This window comes from Lagopus muta, chromosome 17 (assembly GCF_023343835.1).
Source record: "Lagopus muta isolate bLagMut1 chromosome 17, bLagMut1 primary, whole genome shotgun sequence".
Lineage (NCBI taxonomy): Eukaryota > Metazoa > Chordata > Aves > Galliformes > Phasianidae > Lagopus > Lagopus muta.
Genome location: NC_064449.1, coordinates 12191181 through 12208119, shown reverse-complemented (window position 1 = coordinate 12208119; position 16939 = coordinate 12191181). Strand labels below are relative to the sequence as shown.

The following is a 16939-nucleotide window of genomic DNA, read 5'->3' as shown; positions in this document are numbered from 1 at the left end:
CTGATGGAACATAGAATGGACTTGCACCTCAGGACTTCATACCTCCAGGCACATCATCGAGCACTGGCCCATAGAAGAATATGGACATCCACTAATCATCACTTGTCTTGAACTGTACCAACATACGTCGCGATAAAATTGTATAAGCGTCGCGATATACCGGATCTCTGTATTAGGGAAAGCTTACCCTTTTGTTAACCTGATCATTGGTTCACGCCGTGAAGGGGTGGAGTGTATGGGAACTGCTGAGTCACGGCCTGAACCTCTGATTGATCACCTGAGGTGAGCCATGAGTCAGCCAGAGGAGCACAGGTGAAGGCAATTCACCTGTGCTGCCGGAAGGGGTGGAGCCAGGCTCCACCCCTCCTGGACCTATTTAAGAGCTGGCTACCAGAGGGGAAGGATCTCTTCTGGAGATCCTCCTCTTTGATATCTTCTAGTGAGCTCAACCCAAGGGTAAGCTCTTCTACTTATTCTCTTTTGTAATCCTTGTTTGCTTTGCCTCACTCTTTTGATTATATTGCAATTATAATATCTTGGTTATGCAGCTTTGCCTTACTCTTTTGAGTATATTGCAATTATAACATCTTGGTTATACACAGACCTTTCCTTTTTTTGTAATTCTTAATATGCTTTTTAGTGTACAGACAAATACTGTTCTTATCAGTTTATGTGCTGACGTGATATCTTACTGAATGAGGAAAACAGTTACTCATCAGCAGGTGTTTTGTGGGGAGGTTTTGGTTTGTTTTTTGTTCCTGAGAGGAAAAACTGACTTAAGCCCTGAGCTTTCAGTTACTTATAAAATCTGCTTTTGATCCTCATTAGGTTCTCGATGCTGTTCTTCCTGTTATGAACAAACCTCCCAGCACTGAAAGGACAGTTTATAGAGCTAAATTCAGTTCTATTACTGACACAGACATCTGCAATGCCATGAATCATTTGGGAGAACCCAATCGCAATGAAGCTCTTTCAGTGGATGCCCGCCAGGAGCTGGATCTCAGAATTGGCTGTGCATTTACAAGGTGAGAGCATAGATGGGATGTAGTTTTATGAAAGGTTCAGGAGTACTGTTCTGTCAGCAAAATACGCCTTAGAGCTGTAGTGGCTAATTCTACTGAGTACCAAAGCAAACAGTTCTGTGCTGTAAAGTGAAAAAATGTGTTACAGCTTTACCTAGGTTAGAGAAAATAATGTCAGCAGATAATAGGTATCTTATTTAGTCTTCTCACACTTCCTTGGGAGTAAGCAGAATTCTAGGAAGCAAAGTAATTCTAACTTCTTTAGCTTTAAGACTTGATGTTTCTGAAAATAGGTTTATTTTTAATATATGTATATACCTGAGTGACTTAGCAAATTATTCATACATATCTGGAAAAGTTCCTGAAAGTTGCTTCTTTGCATGGGAATGAGGATATTGATGTATTTATTGCTATATATTATCTTCCCCTTAAGATTTCAGACCAAGTATTTTCAGGGGAAATATGGAAATTTAGACAGCTCCCTCATCTCCTTCGGGCCATGTCAAACACCAACACTTGGATTCTGCGTTGAAAGGCACGACAAAATCCAGTCATTCAAGCCTGAGACTTACTGGGTGCTGCAGGCTAAAGTAAGCTTTGTGTTACTTGTTTGATTAAAACATGTTTTCCTTCTTATGTACAAAGAAATGCGCTTGATATTTTCATTGTGTCCATTCATAAATTTGTAGCTGCTGACAAGGATTCACAATGCCTCCAATTTACTTGTTATTTTCTTTCAGTTTACATGTGTGTGTGTGTCACCACTCTCTCCAGAGCAGATTTGATGATGTCAGTTCTGTGTTCAAGTGGTAATTGTATGCTGCCTGTAAGAATTCCTCAGTGCTAACCATCTAAGCTTAGACTCAGCCAGAAAGACTACTTGAAATGGCTTGCTATTGTTCCCTGGGGTCCTTGGACCAACTGTGGTGTTAATTTGAATCCAAGAATAAATTTGTCTGCCAGCAAGCATTGGCATTGCTGAGTATTGGAGTTCTAAAGTAAATAAAATGTTCATTGTGTTGATGCTGAGTCCTCTGAATGCTTTGGCTGCTTATGGCAGTTTTATAGCCTTGCTGCTGTCCAAGCTTGGAGAGCAAACCAACATGGTTTTACTGTTTGTGATGACATGGATTGTGTAAATAAATAGAAGATAGATGGTAAGAAGTTGCCATTTTTAGATTTTAAAATTTAAAAAGAAAAAAAAAGGTGAAATCCAGTGTCTACTCTCATCTGTTTTTTGATACATCTCATTTATTTGTGTCGTGCTAGGAAGTATTTGGTGACGTTTTCAGGGAGTTGCATGCACACACACTGATTAGTTCATATTTATTTTTGTAGGTGGGACTTGGAATGGGGCCTAAGTACACTTTTTTTTTTTAATGCAAAGAATTAATTTTGCAAGTCAAAATGATAAACGTTGAATTTCTGCCCTTTTTGCCTTTGTTATTCCAAGTATTAAAAATAAAGATAGAATTTCAGTTAACTGCAAGAGTAATTCCAGTCATTCTCCTGAACTCAAATTACTCTGTTTCTCAAAAGCCACTGGAATGTGAGTACAGCTGCGTGCTTGGAGCTCTTGTAGAACATCTGTTACTAGGGTTTACTTTCTGGATTATTGTTGGAAAAGTGCATTCTGCACTTTTAATAATATTGTTGGTGGGAATTTAGTTGTTGTTGTTGTTTGTTTTTCGATCAACCAGGTGAACCCTGAGAAAGAAAGTTCTCTCACTTTGGATTGGGATAGAGTGCGGGTATTTGATCGTGAGATTGCTCAGATGTTCCTGAACGTAACAAAGACGGCAAGAGAAGCAAAGGTAGGAGTATTTACTAGGTGTTGCTAGAGCATATTTCACATAAAGGAGGTGCTACTTAATATTTCATCTACTGTATATTGTTTTGTTTTTGTGTTCTTTTGGTGAAGAAAGTTATGAAATATGATTGTATTTTTTAAAATTCAATTCAACTTTGTATAAACAATAAGCAAAAAGGTTCGTGATTGTAGTTTGTGTCGTTTGAGTCGCACTGGTATGGTCGTCTCAACAGAAGCCCATTCTGGACTTTGGAAATGGTCATCATTCATGACAGGAATTAGCAGTCTTCATTGCTGAACTTGCTGAGAAACACAGTTCAGAACTCTGAGCAGACCTCTTATTTCCCAAAGGACACTGTACAGATCAGAATTTGCTTACTTATGTAACAGCACTCCTGCAGTTAAATTTTTAATTGTGTATGGTGCAGTCTTTATAGCCAACTAACTTGTAATTCTGTTCTGTTCAATACTTGTTTGTCAGTGTGTTGGGATTTAAATGTTTACAGCTATCAACATTCAGAGGCTGTGTGAAGTCTTCAAAAATCTAGATCCCTATCTTTAGGGGCTACTACTTGGATTGAGCACTACACCCTTGCAGCACTGACAAATGTGCTGCTGAGCTAAATGGGAAGTGAAGATAGCAATAAGCTACTTTTCTGCATATCCAGTGGTAGGTCTGATCTAGTCCATGGTGTGAAGGGACCCTTGGGCTGTACCTTCAGCATTTGGTAAAGCTGTTTCTAGTCAGATTTCCACCAGATTTGATGGTTACTGTTCTAAGGAAAAAAAATCAAAACAGATATGACAAAAGCAGGTAATGTAGTTATACCACGTGGTTTTAATCATAATGGAAATTATGCATTTATCAATTACCAAGCTTCAAAACTTTTACTGGAAAAATGCTATTTTCTAGGTAGAATCTGTGAGTAAAAAAGAGAAGGTGAAGCAGAGACCACTGGCTCTGAACACGGTAGAAATGCTACGAGTGGCCAGTGCTGCTTTAGGTACGTGTAAAAGTTTAGATTTTCACACTGATTTAGAGCAAAATACTTTGGATTCTCAGCTGAAAAAATCAAGCCCATATAAAATGGGGTTTTGATGAGTCTCCTCTCCCTACAGTGTATCACTTCTGGGAAACATGTTTAGAAAGCATGTCAGAAATGCTGGGTCAGATCAAGGTGGCAAAAGCCTTACAGAAAGGACAAGCAGTAATTTATAACTGATGGAAATGTTTTGATAAGGTATGCTTTAAGACTCGGCAACCAAACCATCTACAGATTGCTGTATGATTTTCTCCTCTCCTGTGCCATCCCAGGAATGGGTCCGCAGCACGCCATGCAGATAGCAGAGCGTCTGTATACACAGGGTTATATCAGCTACCCTCGAACAGAAACTACCCATTATCCAGAAAACTTTGACTTGAAGGGATGCTTGAGACAACAAGCTAATAATCCTTACTGGGCAGAAATGGTGAGTACGTAAAGCAGCACCTCTGCTGTTCTACAGATGGTTCTCTAGTCCGTGTTGTAACACATCTCACCTGTACATTTTGATCTGTAATTGCTTTTACGTACAGATATTGTAGTTACGGGTTTGATCTCAAAAAAACTTTTAACCTGATAGTGGAGACCTGCTACCCACTTCAGCCTGTTTTCTCTCTTTTCCTTCACCCAGGTAAAAGCTTTGCTATCAGAAGGCATCAATCGTCCAAGGAAAGGCCATGATGCAGGGGACCATCCTCCCATCACTCCAATGAAAGCTGCAACAGAAGCAGAATTAGGTATAGACAAATTGAATAGTGCTAGAACGCTCTGAGGAAATCTGCTCCTGAGGGTTTGGGAGCTATGTTAAAAGACTCTAGGTTTTAATGTAAAATCTGAATTGGAAGAACTGGACAGAAGAGCAGACTTTACCTTAAGTTTCTAATAACAGCGAAGATCAGAACTCTCAGAGAGATTTGCCCTGTAATGGCTTCAAAGTGCTGAAACTTTATTAAATATTTCTGCTTGAAATTCAGACTTAAGCTGAATTTAATTTTTTTTCCTCTGTGTTTTGTGTTCGTTATGTTAAAATGTAAGATTTGACTCTATGCTGTGACCTGTTAAAGAGAGATTTAAAAATTATAAGGAATTATAGTGAGTGTGATGTGTTTATTAGGAATAACTAAGGTTGATGTAGAAAACTAGTAAATCCTGATTTTCAGCCATCAGTGAAATCAGCTCTGATAGAGAAGTAAACTGAGTAACCATGTAGCTTACTGAATGGCTATGTAAAACTTCTTTGTACACAGTAGGATGAAATCTGCAAAGCACAAGACTGATACTTAGCAGCTTAGTTTTCTGTTTATAACAGTGTAACCTCCACTATTTGATTTCCTAGCTATATATTGTGATTAAGGAAACCTGCATGTAGCTCCTGTCTGTGCTATGCTAGTTTGTCAGGCAATCTGGTTGATAACATTTAAAAAAAAAACAAACAAACAAAAAAAAAACAAAAAACAGTGTAACAGAGGATTCTAACGTGATTTTATGGGTAGGCAATTTTAAAGGGGAAGTTGGATGGACTTCTGAATCTTTTTTTCTCTTAGGTACCAGTTTTCCCTGTGGTTTCTGTGGAAATCTGATATCTTCTAGTGCAGGTTTTATATGGTGCTGCAAGACTTATTTGTGGGAGTAAGATATTGTTTATCCCCAGGTGGAGATGGATGGCGACTGTATGAGTACATAACTAGGCATTTCATTGCCACTGTGAGTGCTGACTGCAAGTACCTACAGACCAACATTTCTTTCAGTATTGGCCCTGAACGTTTTAGCTGCGTCGGAAAAGTGGTAACTTCACCAGGTAAGACTAACCAGGGAATAAGTAGTTAGCTACAATTTGAATGACCAATGCATGAATTACCAATTCATGCATTAAATAGATATAAAAGTGAAGTTTTGGAGCAAGTTGAATTTAAGACTTTTTTTCCTGGAGCTTATTAAGATCACAAGGACTGAATCTTTGTCTTTTCATTTCTGTTACCCTAGAAAAGGATGTACTTCCCATGTAGTAGTCTCAAAGTTTTTAGTGCTACACTTACTAGTGTAAAGACCAGTTGTTGTTTTTCAGACTGCAAATGCTTTTTGTGATTTATATTATACAAGGATTTTTTTTTTTTTTTTTTTTTTTTTAATTTTTTTCCTTGAGCCTCAGGAAAAAGACTGTAGTACCCTCAGTGAAATGTTCACAGCAAGTCATCTGTTACATTAATACAACTTAGTATTTGCATTTTCTTTTTAAGAGGCTCTTCCCATCCATTTGGTAAGACTTTTGGCACTATGCTTTCCTTTGAGGAAAGCCTTGGTTGGTTTTTTCTTTTTCTGCAGTTTCATTTTCCTCTCCATATATCAGCTGGACCCAATTTTCCACAGAACAGCTTTGATGCAGTGGGAGATCCCATTTCTTGATATAGTATTTCAAATATTGTCTGCAGGGAGGGCAAACAGCCTCTTAACTTTGATATGCATTGTGTAGCCCATGTTAAAATCAGAAATGGGAGTCTTGGCCTTTTGTAAGCTGTGAAGATAAGCTCTCATTATTTTGTTTACCTCCAGGGTTCACAGAAATTATGCCTTGGCACAGCATTCCATTAGAAGAGAGCCTTCCCTGCTGTGAGAAAGGAGATCTCTTTCCAGTTGGGGAAATAAAATTGCTGGAAATGCAAACCAGTCCTCCTGACTACCTGACAGAAGCAGAACTCATCACACTGATGGAAAAGCATGGCATTGGTAGGTACTTGCTTAACACACATTTATCCTGTAATACATCTGCTAAGAGGGCAAAGGGTCTGAATCACCCCTCTGAACTTTCTCTGTTGGTAATGACTTTTCAGTATTCATTTGAATAAGTCCAGACATGATCTCTTTCCCATCAAACCACAATGCCTGTATCATCTCTTAGTGGATGGTAGATTCTGCTTTCCCCACATTTCGTTCATTTTATCCTTATGCCCAGTTTCTGACCAAAGCAAAAACTGTTCTTAATCTCTCCTTGGCAATTCTGTGTCATAGAGAGCTATTGCGTGGAAGAATGTGCCTCCAGTTGTTAGCAATGGTTTTCTGTCTGTACAGTTTGCCTCAGTTTTGCTGGCTCCAATAGTCTTTAAGTATTTTATTATATAATTTATCACAGTATTATTTTTCTTTTTCAATCTGACTTGCTTCCTTCAATACATTTTCATAAACGTGTCCAGTCCATACAAACACAGTATCTTTTTTCCACTTTATTTTTCCAGAATAAGTGATTGTGAGAATAGCTTCCTTCTCATCGCTAATTCCTTGGAAGAGATGAAAGGATTAAGGTTAAAACATGTTTCAGCCTTCTGAGAACTGCAAAGGAACATATATGTTAATAGATAGAGATATTGTCCACTGGAAACTGGGTATTAGCAAAAAGCAGTCTCAGAAGTGCTGTAATATGACACAAAGCCAGAGAAGTCAGAAGCTAGTAGTTCAGTGAAAACTTTGATGGGTTATTTTGTCTTCCTTTGTGTGGCAGGAACTGATGCAAGTATTCCAGTTCACATCAACAACATTTGCCAGCGGAACTATGTCACAGTGGAGAGCGGTCGGAGACTAAAGCCTACAAACCTTGGAATTGTTCTGGTTCATGGTTATTACAAAATAGGTCAGTTGAATGCTCTCCTCCAAATTCATCCTCTTACCTTTTGTCCCCTTCAGTAAGTCAGGGGCTTTTGTCATTGTATAAATAATGTTTGTCTGAAGAGATACCTCTAGGAAAGTATTACTAATTCTAAAATCTGTAAAAACAAATTTATTTTGATATCATTTTATATATAGGCAGTTTCTTACTTCTGCTCTTGGTCTACTGTTGCTGCTTCTCTGTTGCTACTGTCTTTGTTTTTTCTGGTAGATGCAGAATTAGTTCTTCCCACGATCCGCAGTGCTGTGGAGAAGCAACTCAACTTAATAGCTCTGGGTAAAGCAAATTACCACCAGGTCCTGGAGCATACCCTTGACATCTTCAAAAGAAAATTTCACTATTTTGTGGATTCTATTGCAGGTAAAACTTGTAGGGAATTTCACATGTACAACAACTACTTAATTGTTGTACTTTCAAATGAGGTTGCTTTTAGGGTTTTAGGCTCACTGAAAGTTGTGCCAGGACTGTTGCTTTACAAAGGAGATTTGATCGTGTCTCCAAAATTCCACTTAAAATTGGTTTTGTGACTGCGTAGTGGTGAAAAGCTTCAAACAAGCTGAAATACTTACTCTGCTGTGTTTGTGGATGCTTATTGCAAAATAATAATTAAAGAAAAAAAGTTATCCTGAACAAGGAAATGTAATGTGAGTAAACTACTTTAATTCCCACTACGTCTTTGCTGGTCCTGTAAATAGTATTGTGCAAAGTTTCCTCCTGGGGGGAAGAATTCTAACACAGATGGAATTCCTTTTTCTCCAGGTATGGATGAGCTGATGGAAGTGTCATTTTCACCCTTAGCTGCCACGGGTAAACCTCTTTCCCGCTGTGGCAAATGCCATCGTTTTATGAAATATATTCAGGTAAGTTCACATTGTTTGGATTTTAAATTTCACTAGCTGGGGAGCAGTGATTAGATACCCCCTTGCCATTGTTCAGTGTGGATTCAAATGTCGTTGTCAAGAAAGCACTTCATGGGGAGGAGGGGAAAGGGTGAAGCCTGATGCAGTTTTTCTATGCAGTGCAAATCAGAGTGGTCACTGCCGGATTTCCTGCAAGTTTTGAACTGGCCATACAGGTGTTCTGAAGAGTTGCATTCTCTTTCCAGGCCAAACCAAGTCGTCTGCACTGCTCTCACTGTGATGATACCTACAGTCTTCCACAGAACGGTACAATTAAGCTCTACAAAGAGTTGCGTTGCCCCCTTGATGACTTCGAGCTGGTGTTGTGGTCATCTGGATCCAGAGGAAAGAGCTACCCACTCTGTCCATACTGTTACAACCACCCTCCCTTCAGGGACATGAAAAAAGGTAAAATAAATAAAATGCAGAGGGTTTAGCTCAAATGTTAGTTATCTTTGTGAAAGTTCCCTGTGTATTTTCTTGAATATGAGAGGCTGCTGTTACTTCTTTTGCTACAAGACAGAAGAGAGAGGCTGGTGTGCTTTCAACTACTGTTCTTACTTCAGTGTTCCTGGAGTTTAGTGAAAGCTGCTTTTGTCGAAATAGCAGCATTTTGGGCATGAATTCAGATGTTAGAAGATTAGCCATTTTTTGAATCCATCTTTTTCTAAAAGGGCTGATGTGGAGCATCTGGAGAAACACTTTAGAGTTGGTCATGCAGCCATGTCTTACAGTTTTTAGGAAAACTCTTACTCAGAATGTTGAATAAACCACAACAGATTTTATGAAGAAAATACGATATTAACTGATCTACATTGCACAGTAGGTGACCTTTCTAACGTTTATTATATGGATGAGACTATAGATTAAGGATAGAGGGGGAGAACTGTATTTTGATACAGGGATATAGATGGTACGTTAGAAATTATTGAAGGATATAAGAAGGGGCAACAATAGCATAGCAGTTAGTATAGTAACTGTGAGATCAAAAGCTATTTAAGTTATTGCTTGGAGGCTTTGAATGAGTGGCAGGAGCTTTGTGATGTTTTTTTTTTTTATTACTGTCTTCTGATTAAAAATGTCTTATGCTATTAGCATACAGTGTAACTGTAAAGAGCAATTAGGAGTCATACATTTAATTGAAAATGTTTTTTCAACACCTCATATCCAAACTATGTGCTGTACAGTGGCATTGTCTAGGAGTCATTGTACGATTGGGAGCAAGGGGTTATTCTGAGGAAGTGAAAAGACAGGTCTCCTTTTGGAGTTCTGTTGTGCAGTGGTTTAGAAAATCGGTAGCGTACTAAGCTGTCTTTCAATTCTGTGTCTCACTTTCTGCAAACTGAGCAGCGATAATATAGAGGATTCCACAGTGGTATAGTTTCACTCTTCTTCCACCAGGAATGGGCTGTAATGAATGCACCCACCCCACATGCCAGCATTCTCTTAGCATGCTTGGAATTGGGCAGTGTGTTGAATGTGAGAATGGAGTTCTGGTGCTAGACTCAACATCAGGTCCCAAGTGGAAGATGGCCTGCAACAAATGCAATGTGATTGTGCATTTCTTTGAGAATGCCCACAAAGTCCGAGTGTCACCAGAGACCTGTGAGTTGTGTGATGCCGCTCTTGTGGACGTAGATTTCAACAAAGCCAAATCTCCTCTACCTGGTGATGAGACCCAGCATTCAGGCTGTGTATTCTGTGACCCTGTGTTTCAAGACCTGGTGGAGCTGAAACACGCAGCCATGAGGCACCCCATGCACCGTGGCGGACAAGGGAAAAGGCAAGGTCGAGGAAGGGGAAAAGGGCGGAGGCCTGGGGGAAGACCCAACCCAAAGAAACCCAAGGACAAAATGGCAGCTCTGGCTGCTTACTTTGTATAATGGTCACACAATGCAAAATAAATAAACTTCTTATAAAAAATTTGTTTCTGTTGCTGTCATTGTTTCCTGTGCTAAGGCGAGTACTGTATTGGTATGTGTTGTGTTTCTGGTTTTAAGCGGAAAAAGAAGAGTAGCAGTTCTCTGCGGGAAGTTGGTGCCGGGTGGATGTAGAGAGAATCAAAATACGGATTTTAGATTTGATGGTTATGTAGAAGGAAGAAAAAGACATCTGCTAGGACTCGTGTCTGTCTGGGGCTGGTGATGCTCAGGTGTGACCTTGCCCTTTAACTACAGCTGCGTATCTACTATTAACTGCATTCAACTTTTAACTACAAAGTTTAAAAGCATTGACCGCTTATTCTTTCTTTTCAGAGCTCTGCGGTGAGTGAATAAGCGGGAGGCGGGCGCTGTGAGCTGGCTTTGGCGATAGGGGGTGGGGGGACGGCGAGCAGCGCCGCCAGCGGAGTGAGGAGGGGAGAGCGAGGGCAGCTGTCAGCGCACCGAACCGCAGCCGGTGCTTCTGCTTCGTTCCTTGCTGGAAACGTTCCGTTCTAACCGGGTACCGCCAGAAGCCTGTTCTACGAGGGAGAGGAACCCTACGGCTGCGTCTGAAGTGAAAAGCTGCTGCAGGTTGTGCGTGCTGAAGGTCCCTCCTTTGGGTGGACGCGCCGTTACGCGCGCGGCGGAGCCGCCGGCCGGGCTCCCGTCCGCCCCGCGGGAGGAGCGCCCGCCCCGTCCGGCCACGTGCCGCCCGGCCCCGCCCCGCCCCGCTTAAAGGCGCCGTCCGGGCCCCGCCGTCCACTCCCCTCCCTTCCCCTCCCCTCCCCGCAGCCCCTCGGCGCTCGCGGCCGTCAGCGCGGCGCCGCCATGGCGCTGGAAGCGGAGGCTGCCGGGGCTCCCCTCGGCTCCTTCCTCAGGGACTTCCCGTCCGCTCTGGGCCCGGGGGAGCCGCTGCCGTGGAGCTCGGCGTGGAGCGGCGCCCTGAGCGAGGCCGAGGCGCCGGGCGCGCTGGCCGAGTTGGCGGGGAACCTCCTGGGCGGCAGGTGAGCGCCGGGCGGGGCGGGGCGGGGCGGGCGGGGCATCTCCTCAAAGGCCCTGAGGGAGCGCAGCCGCCTCCGGGCCTCGGCCGGACCCCGCGGGGCGCTGCGGCTCCGGGACTCGGCCGGGCGAGGCCTCGCGGTGCGGTTCCCGGCCCTGGAGGGGCGGCGCGTCCGGCTCGGCGGGGCCGGGAGGGGAGGGGGCGGGAGGCCGGCTCCGTTCTCTGTGCCTCGGTTCGGCCGCGCTGGCTGTGAGTGCTGGGCGCCCTGTCCCTGTCGCGGCCGGAGGCGGCGGGCGGTTCGCCGTGGCCGCTGTGCGCCCTGGTGCCGCTCCGCTGAGTGGCCCGCTTAAACCCGAGGGCGACAAACGCGTCAAAACCGAACTTTCTGTTTGAACGTTTTCATTTGTTTGGGAGGAGAACGGTCGGTGTTCCTCGGCTGTGCCGTGACCGAATCGCTCCACACGAAGCAGGGCCGGCACTCGGTGCGCCGAGCCGTGCGGGGCTGCCGGCCCTCAGCGCCCCGCGGAGCCGCCTGCCCGCCGCGCCTCGCTCCGGCGCGAGCAGAACGGGGCTGCAGAGATGCAGGCTGCGTTCTTCAAACCGCAGCGACGGTTGCAGTGGTGTTTCTGAGTTACTCACCTGCGTTAAAAAGCGAGAACAGGGAGAGCGCAGCTCTTGCGATACTTTCACCTCACCTGTCGCTGTTGTGTTTACGGGCGCAGCCTGCCCTGTCAGAGCTGCATTGCTCGCATACCTGCCCTGCAGCGCCGAGCAGGCAGCCTGCTTAGTGGGGCTCCTGAAGCTGGCAGGGAAAGTGTAAGCAAAGGGGGAGGTGGCTAAAGAAAGCAAAACAGAATAAAAATGTAAAGATTGACTTACTTATGCTCCTTCTCACAAAAGGGACTTGGAAAACAGAAATACCAAAGGGTAGCGTTCTTAGGCAACTCTGATCATAACATCGCAGTTACTGACTGAGCTGAAGGCTCGAATTTTCAGTCGGGCCAGAGAAGAAGACTACCTTTCCCATGCAGCACGATGGCTCCAGGCCCTGCAGCAGTTGGAAGACTGTAGAGTGCATTGCTGGTCTTGGCTGGACTGTCCTACCACACCTGTATCCCTAAGGCTGCACACTTGGCTTGCATGGAAGAGCCGGGTGTCTGGAGCTGACCCTCTTGCTTGTCTTTGCTAATCTAAAATGAATTATTCTAACTATCTTCTGCACATGTAGCTGGCACTGTGAGACAGGCAACGCTTTTGCTTCCTGACCAGGTTTAATGTCTTATCTACTGAATCTTTGCAGATACTTCTACTTCGGATAATTTAAATCAAGGAAGTGCCTGCCTTATACAGAGTTAAATACTTACAGAGAACTCTTAGGAACTGGGCAAAGCAATCCTCTTGTTTTGCAGAATTTTTATTAATACTCTTCTGGCTAAGAGCATGCCTTACCACAACCTGTGAAAATGGATTGATGTAAATGAGAATTTAATTATTTCCAAACATTTAGAAATTAACCTAAAATTTTACTGTCCTGTACTGAAACAGAACACGAGATGTAATCTTAGCAGGAATACAGAAATGTTTCCTTTGCCTTGGTGGAAGCTGAAGACCATCCCATGACACAGCGAAAGAACAATGTGGGTTTCCAGCAGGCTTCCTGTTTGAGCAGACTTCACTGCAATAACAGCTGTGAGCTGCAGCTTTCCGCTGTGGCCCTTCCTGAAGCATTTGCCGTGTTTCGTCTCTTAGCTGCCTCAGCATCCTGTTCTCTGTCTTTGTGCTTTGCACTGTAATGCTTACACCTGAGGCATAGCCCTGGTGTATTTGTTTTCAGCAGTTCTCTGCTTTTAGAACTCTTAATTTCGCAATTCTGATATTTTAACGTTTTTATGTGATGTTCACGTGAAGCTGGGGGAGGGATTTGTCTTGTGACTGATTTACTCAATCTCTTCTAAGAGCAACCTTTATTATCCTCCTCTCTGAGCACTGTTACTGACCCAGCATTTAATGAATCACCCCACGCTTACTTTCTCACTCTTGGTTTTGGACAGCGTATGTTACTGTGATGCACAGAGTACTGCTCTTTCATGATCTCAGTGATCCATTTGCTTTATGTGAACACCTACCAACAGACTTTCCGCTTTTCATGGGACCAGTTGTGCTCAGCTGTGAAAGCAAGTGTGGATTAGCAGGAATGCCTGTTTTCAGGAACCACCGGTGTGCGCATTTGTTCATGGTTCGTAGTGTTATGGTTGGAAACCTTGATGAGATCAGTGCACAAGAGGCATGTAGTGCTTTTGCTGCTTACTAGTTGATTTTGTAAATTATTAACAAATAGAGTCTAGGAATTTTGGGTGATGGTCAAAACCAGCTTGTTCTGTGTTGCAACTGAGGCCTCCAAAATAGCAGACAGGGAGCTGTTGGAGAAGGTCCAGAGGAGGGCTGCAACAGTGATGAGAGTTTGGAGCACCTCCACTATGAATGCAGGCCGAGGGAGCTGGGCTTATTCAGCCTGGAGAAGACAAGGCTGTGAGGAGTTCTCACGGCAGCCTTTAAAAGGAGATTATAAAAAAGGAAAGGAATAAACTTTTTTCTTCAGGTAGATAGCAACAGGACAAGGGAGAGTGGTTTTAAGCTTAAGGAGGGAAGATTTAGATTGGATGTCAGGGGGAAGCTCTTCAGAGAAAGTGGTGAGGTACTGGAACAGGCTGCATGGAGATGTTGTGGATGCTCTGTCCCTGCAGGTGTTCAAGACCAGCTTGGATGGGGTCCTGGACAGCCTGAGCTAGTGCCAGATCTGGAGGGTGGTGGCCCTGCATGCCACAGGGGGGTTGGAGCTTGATGATCCTTGGGGGCCCTTCTAGCCCAAGCCATTCTATGATTCTGTATCTGGAGGAGAGAAACTAAAGTCACAGACTGGGGAGAAAATATTGAATACAAGCAACTATTGTTTATCGGGAGATCTTATGACCTGATGTCAGAGAGCTGCTGGCATTTGCAGATCTGCATTAAAAATGCTTTGCTGATGCAGTTGTAATGTGCTATAAACACACCGAGTCTGCAGTGCCAAACTTTTGCTTCAGTGGCAGAGCTGTACTGTATGTGCTCTTCTGGTGTTACAGCTACCAATAGGAGCAAAAATAGGTCTTCCCTACTGCTGCTGCCTGAAGCTAGAAGCGTTTGATGGCAGATTTAACATCTCTTCGTCACACAGCCTACATCTACCTCTCTCTATAGCTTTTGTGTGTGTATATATATCTGATTATATAGATACGCTGAAAGGAGGATTGTACAGTGGCAGCCCTTTAATATTTCATCTGTAACTCTTTTTTTTCTGTGAAAAGTGGCAAGTGGTCTTCAGACATAGCCACTGCAGTTAGCGAGCTCTTGTTGTCATAAAGAGATCTCCTGACGTGGCTGTGGAATAGAGCATGTCAGGGAATGTGAATTATTTTCCTCCCAAGAAAAGGGGAAAACATTCCGCAGGCTTTGTGTAAGCCTTGGGTGCTTGGTCTGTCCCCATGAGGCTCGTAGCACCCTGCACTGGATCATGCAGAGCTTGCTGCTCTGCTCCAAGAGCAGCTGTTTGGAGCCTGCCATCTGTTGCAGAATGCTGCTTTCTCAAAACTGCCACAAGCTGCAGGCACAGAGCATGACAGAAGGCCTGTGTGTGTTTGCAGGCCTCTGAAAGAAACGTAGTCGGAGCTGAGGCTTTACTCTTAATGCTTTTGTCTATTCTCAGGTCTTTAAAATGAGGCTCATATTTTACCGTGAAGTAGCTGGAGGATATGAACTCTGTGCCCCAGCCACTGGTGCTCTGATTTCAGCTGGCATTGAAGCTACAGTGCTTCATCTCCACTGTTACAACATGCATTAATTTTCGTCTAAATTTTTACTGTGGTCAAAACACACCCTTTTTGTCGGCAAAGAAATAGCCCGTAGCAGAGGAATTCTCAGGCTGTTTACCACCAGCCTGTGTGGGCTGAGGCTACGTAATTAGAGTTGCGTGTGTCACAGAAATGGTATTGTCGTATTTCTCCTAAGGCTTTTAAGAGGATGTTGCTTCCTTCCATGAAACATACCCCACTGACTTCCCTCTTCCTCCCAACATGGTTATTTTCTCACTTAGGAAGCAACTACAGTAGTTCTTCTGATTCATGAAAACTGAACTGTGCTTGGTTCAGCCTGTCAGCAGGGTGTCCTGGACTGCTTTGAAAGGATTTTGACAAGAAGTGACGGTCTTCTTTGCTTACAGAAAAAGCATTGAGATTTCTTATTGTAACTGCAGTGGGCTTCTGCTTTTGCAGTGGTTGCCATAGGTACTGCCTCTGCTCCCAGCCATTCTCCTGCCAAGTGAGACCTTGGGCTCTACACTGAAGAAGCAGTTCTTACTCATCTTTGATTATGTATTTTGTTAGCTCTTGAAGCTCAGCTTTAGGGGCTGAGATTAGAACCAGTAAACATCTAAGCTGAATGGAAAACAGCATTGCCCTGGAGCCCCATTTACCCGAGCTTTATTAAAAAGCAGGATTACAGGCATGGTAGCACTAACACTGAGAGCTTACAAAATAATCAGGGGATGTGTTCTGTCCAGAGCTGAGGTTTGACTAGATGGGCAGGATCATGATTTTTTGTAACTGTTGTCTTCTGCTGGTCCATGCGAACCAGCTGCATTGGTTCTGTAGAGCAAACAGATTCTCAGTAAGCAGCCTTTTTCTTTTTTAGATTTGCAAAACTGTGGAGATGGACAAAGAGAAAATATGTAGGAAGTAAAGCTCAATGAGATGTATCAGTATTGAGGAATCTCTGAATTTCCTTCTAATAAACTGGGTGGCATCTGGACAAAGTTGAAGGATGTGACATAATAACTTGTAAACCTTTTCTTTGTTGCAGGCTTCCTGTACAAAGAGTTTTTACGGGGCTTGTGAATTATGGCAATAAGTACGTTGCCTTTTGGTTAAGGGTCTTCTTTGGGACCCAGTACAGCAGGCCAGGGCTTTGTAGGAAAGAAAGTGTCTCTTCAAAACGTATTAGTCTTTTTTTCTTTTTTAATAGACCAAATTTCTGGCTTCCCACGATGTGGGATGACTGCAGGTAGTGCTGCAACAACTGCAAACTTGTTGCCATCTATCTGAAGTACTGAAATGACTCATTAAAGTAGGCCATCATTGCACAGCATAAAAAATGCTTCTGTTAGCAACCTGCTGACTAACACAGTGCTTTCTGTTTGCTGCCATGGGAGGTGCTCATATGTGGCTGTGAGAATATGACAGAGCATGTCTTTCAGAAACAATGGCAAAATACGTTTCAGATTGTTGTCACAGGGATCTGAAAGCTCACAGTCTTCCCCCAGCTCTTCTGCCTCTTGTCTGCGTTGAACCTCTGCAGAGCCAGTTGCTCCCACCAGTTCTTATTCCCCAGCTGGCGATGTTTTCTGGCAGAACAACATCTTGTCCTTGATTTGCTGCAGATGCCTTAAGGTGTTATTTGCTTTGTTTGCATAATTTGTTGCTTTGTGGGCATCAAACACCCCATGAACAAAAGATAAAGTTCTTAATATGAATGTCTGCTTATTTTTCATTGTG

The 16939-nt window shown here is 43.4% G+C and overlaps 2 protein-coding genes across 10 annotated transcripts in view; both read left to right on the top strand.

The window, feature by feature from the left end:
• TOP3B (DNA topoisomerase III beta) overlaps nt 1-10359 on the top strand; it is a 35389-nt gene extending 25030 nt beyond the window's left edge. Inside the window, exons 5-17 of one of the 4 annotated variants that reach the window (XM_048964485.1) lie at nt 829-1025; nt 1456-1612; nt 2723-2836; nt 3746-3836; nt 4148-4302; nt 4507-4612; nt 5527-5673; nt 6426-6599; nt 7369-7497; nt 7744-7893; nt 8293-8393; nt 8639-8840; nt 9834-10359. In XM_048964485.1, coding sequence (XP_048820442.1) covers nt 829-1025; nt 1456-1612; nt 2723-2836; nt 3746-3836; nt 4148-4302; nt 4507-4612; nt 5527-5673; nt 6426-6599; nt 7369-7497; nt 7744-7893; nt 8293-8393; nt 8639-8840; nt 9834-10315 — 2205 coding nt within the window. In that variant the 3' untranslated portion in view covers nt 10316-10359. Of the gene's footprint in view, nt 1-828; nt 1026-1455; nt 1613-2722; nt 2837-3745; nt 3837-4147; nt 4303-4506; nt 4613-5526; nt 5674-6425; nt 6600-7368; nt 7498-7743; nt 7894-8292; nt 8394-8638; nt 8841-9813 lie in introns of all 4 variants that reach the window. The other 3 variants (XM_048964492.1, XM_048964489.1, XM_048964487.1) reach the window with 3 other exon arrangements.
• The window catches only part of PPM1F (protein phosphatase, Mg2+/Mn2+ dependent 1F), a 51919-nt gene that overhangs the window by 4466 nt on the left and 30514 nt on the right, over nt 1-16939 (top strand). For 4 of the 6 annotated variants that reach the window (XR_007380400.1, XR_007380399.1, XM_048964495.1 and 1 more), the window contains exon 1: nt 11088-11358. The exons of the other annotated variants lie outside the window; for them this stretch is intronic. Coding sequence is in view for 2 of the 4 variants with exons in the window: in XM_048964495.1 (XP_048820452.1) it covers nt 11183-11358 (176 nt within the window). In the remaining 2 variants the exon portion in view is untranslated. Of the gene's footprint in view, nt 1-11087; nt 11359-16939 lie in introns of those variants that run through there. 6 annotated transcript variants of the gene reach the window in all.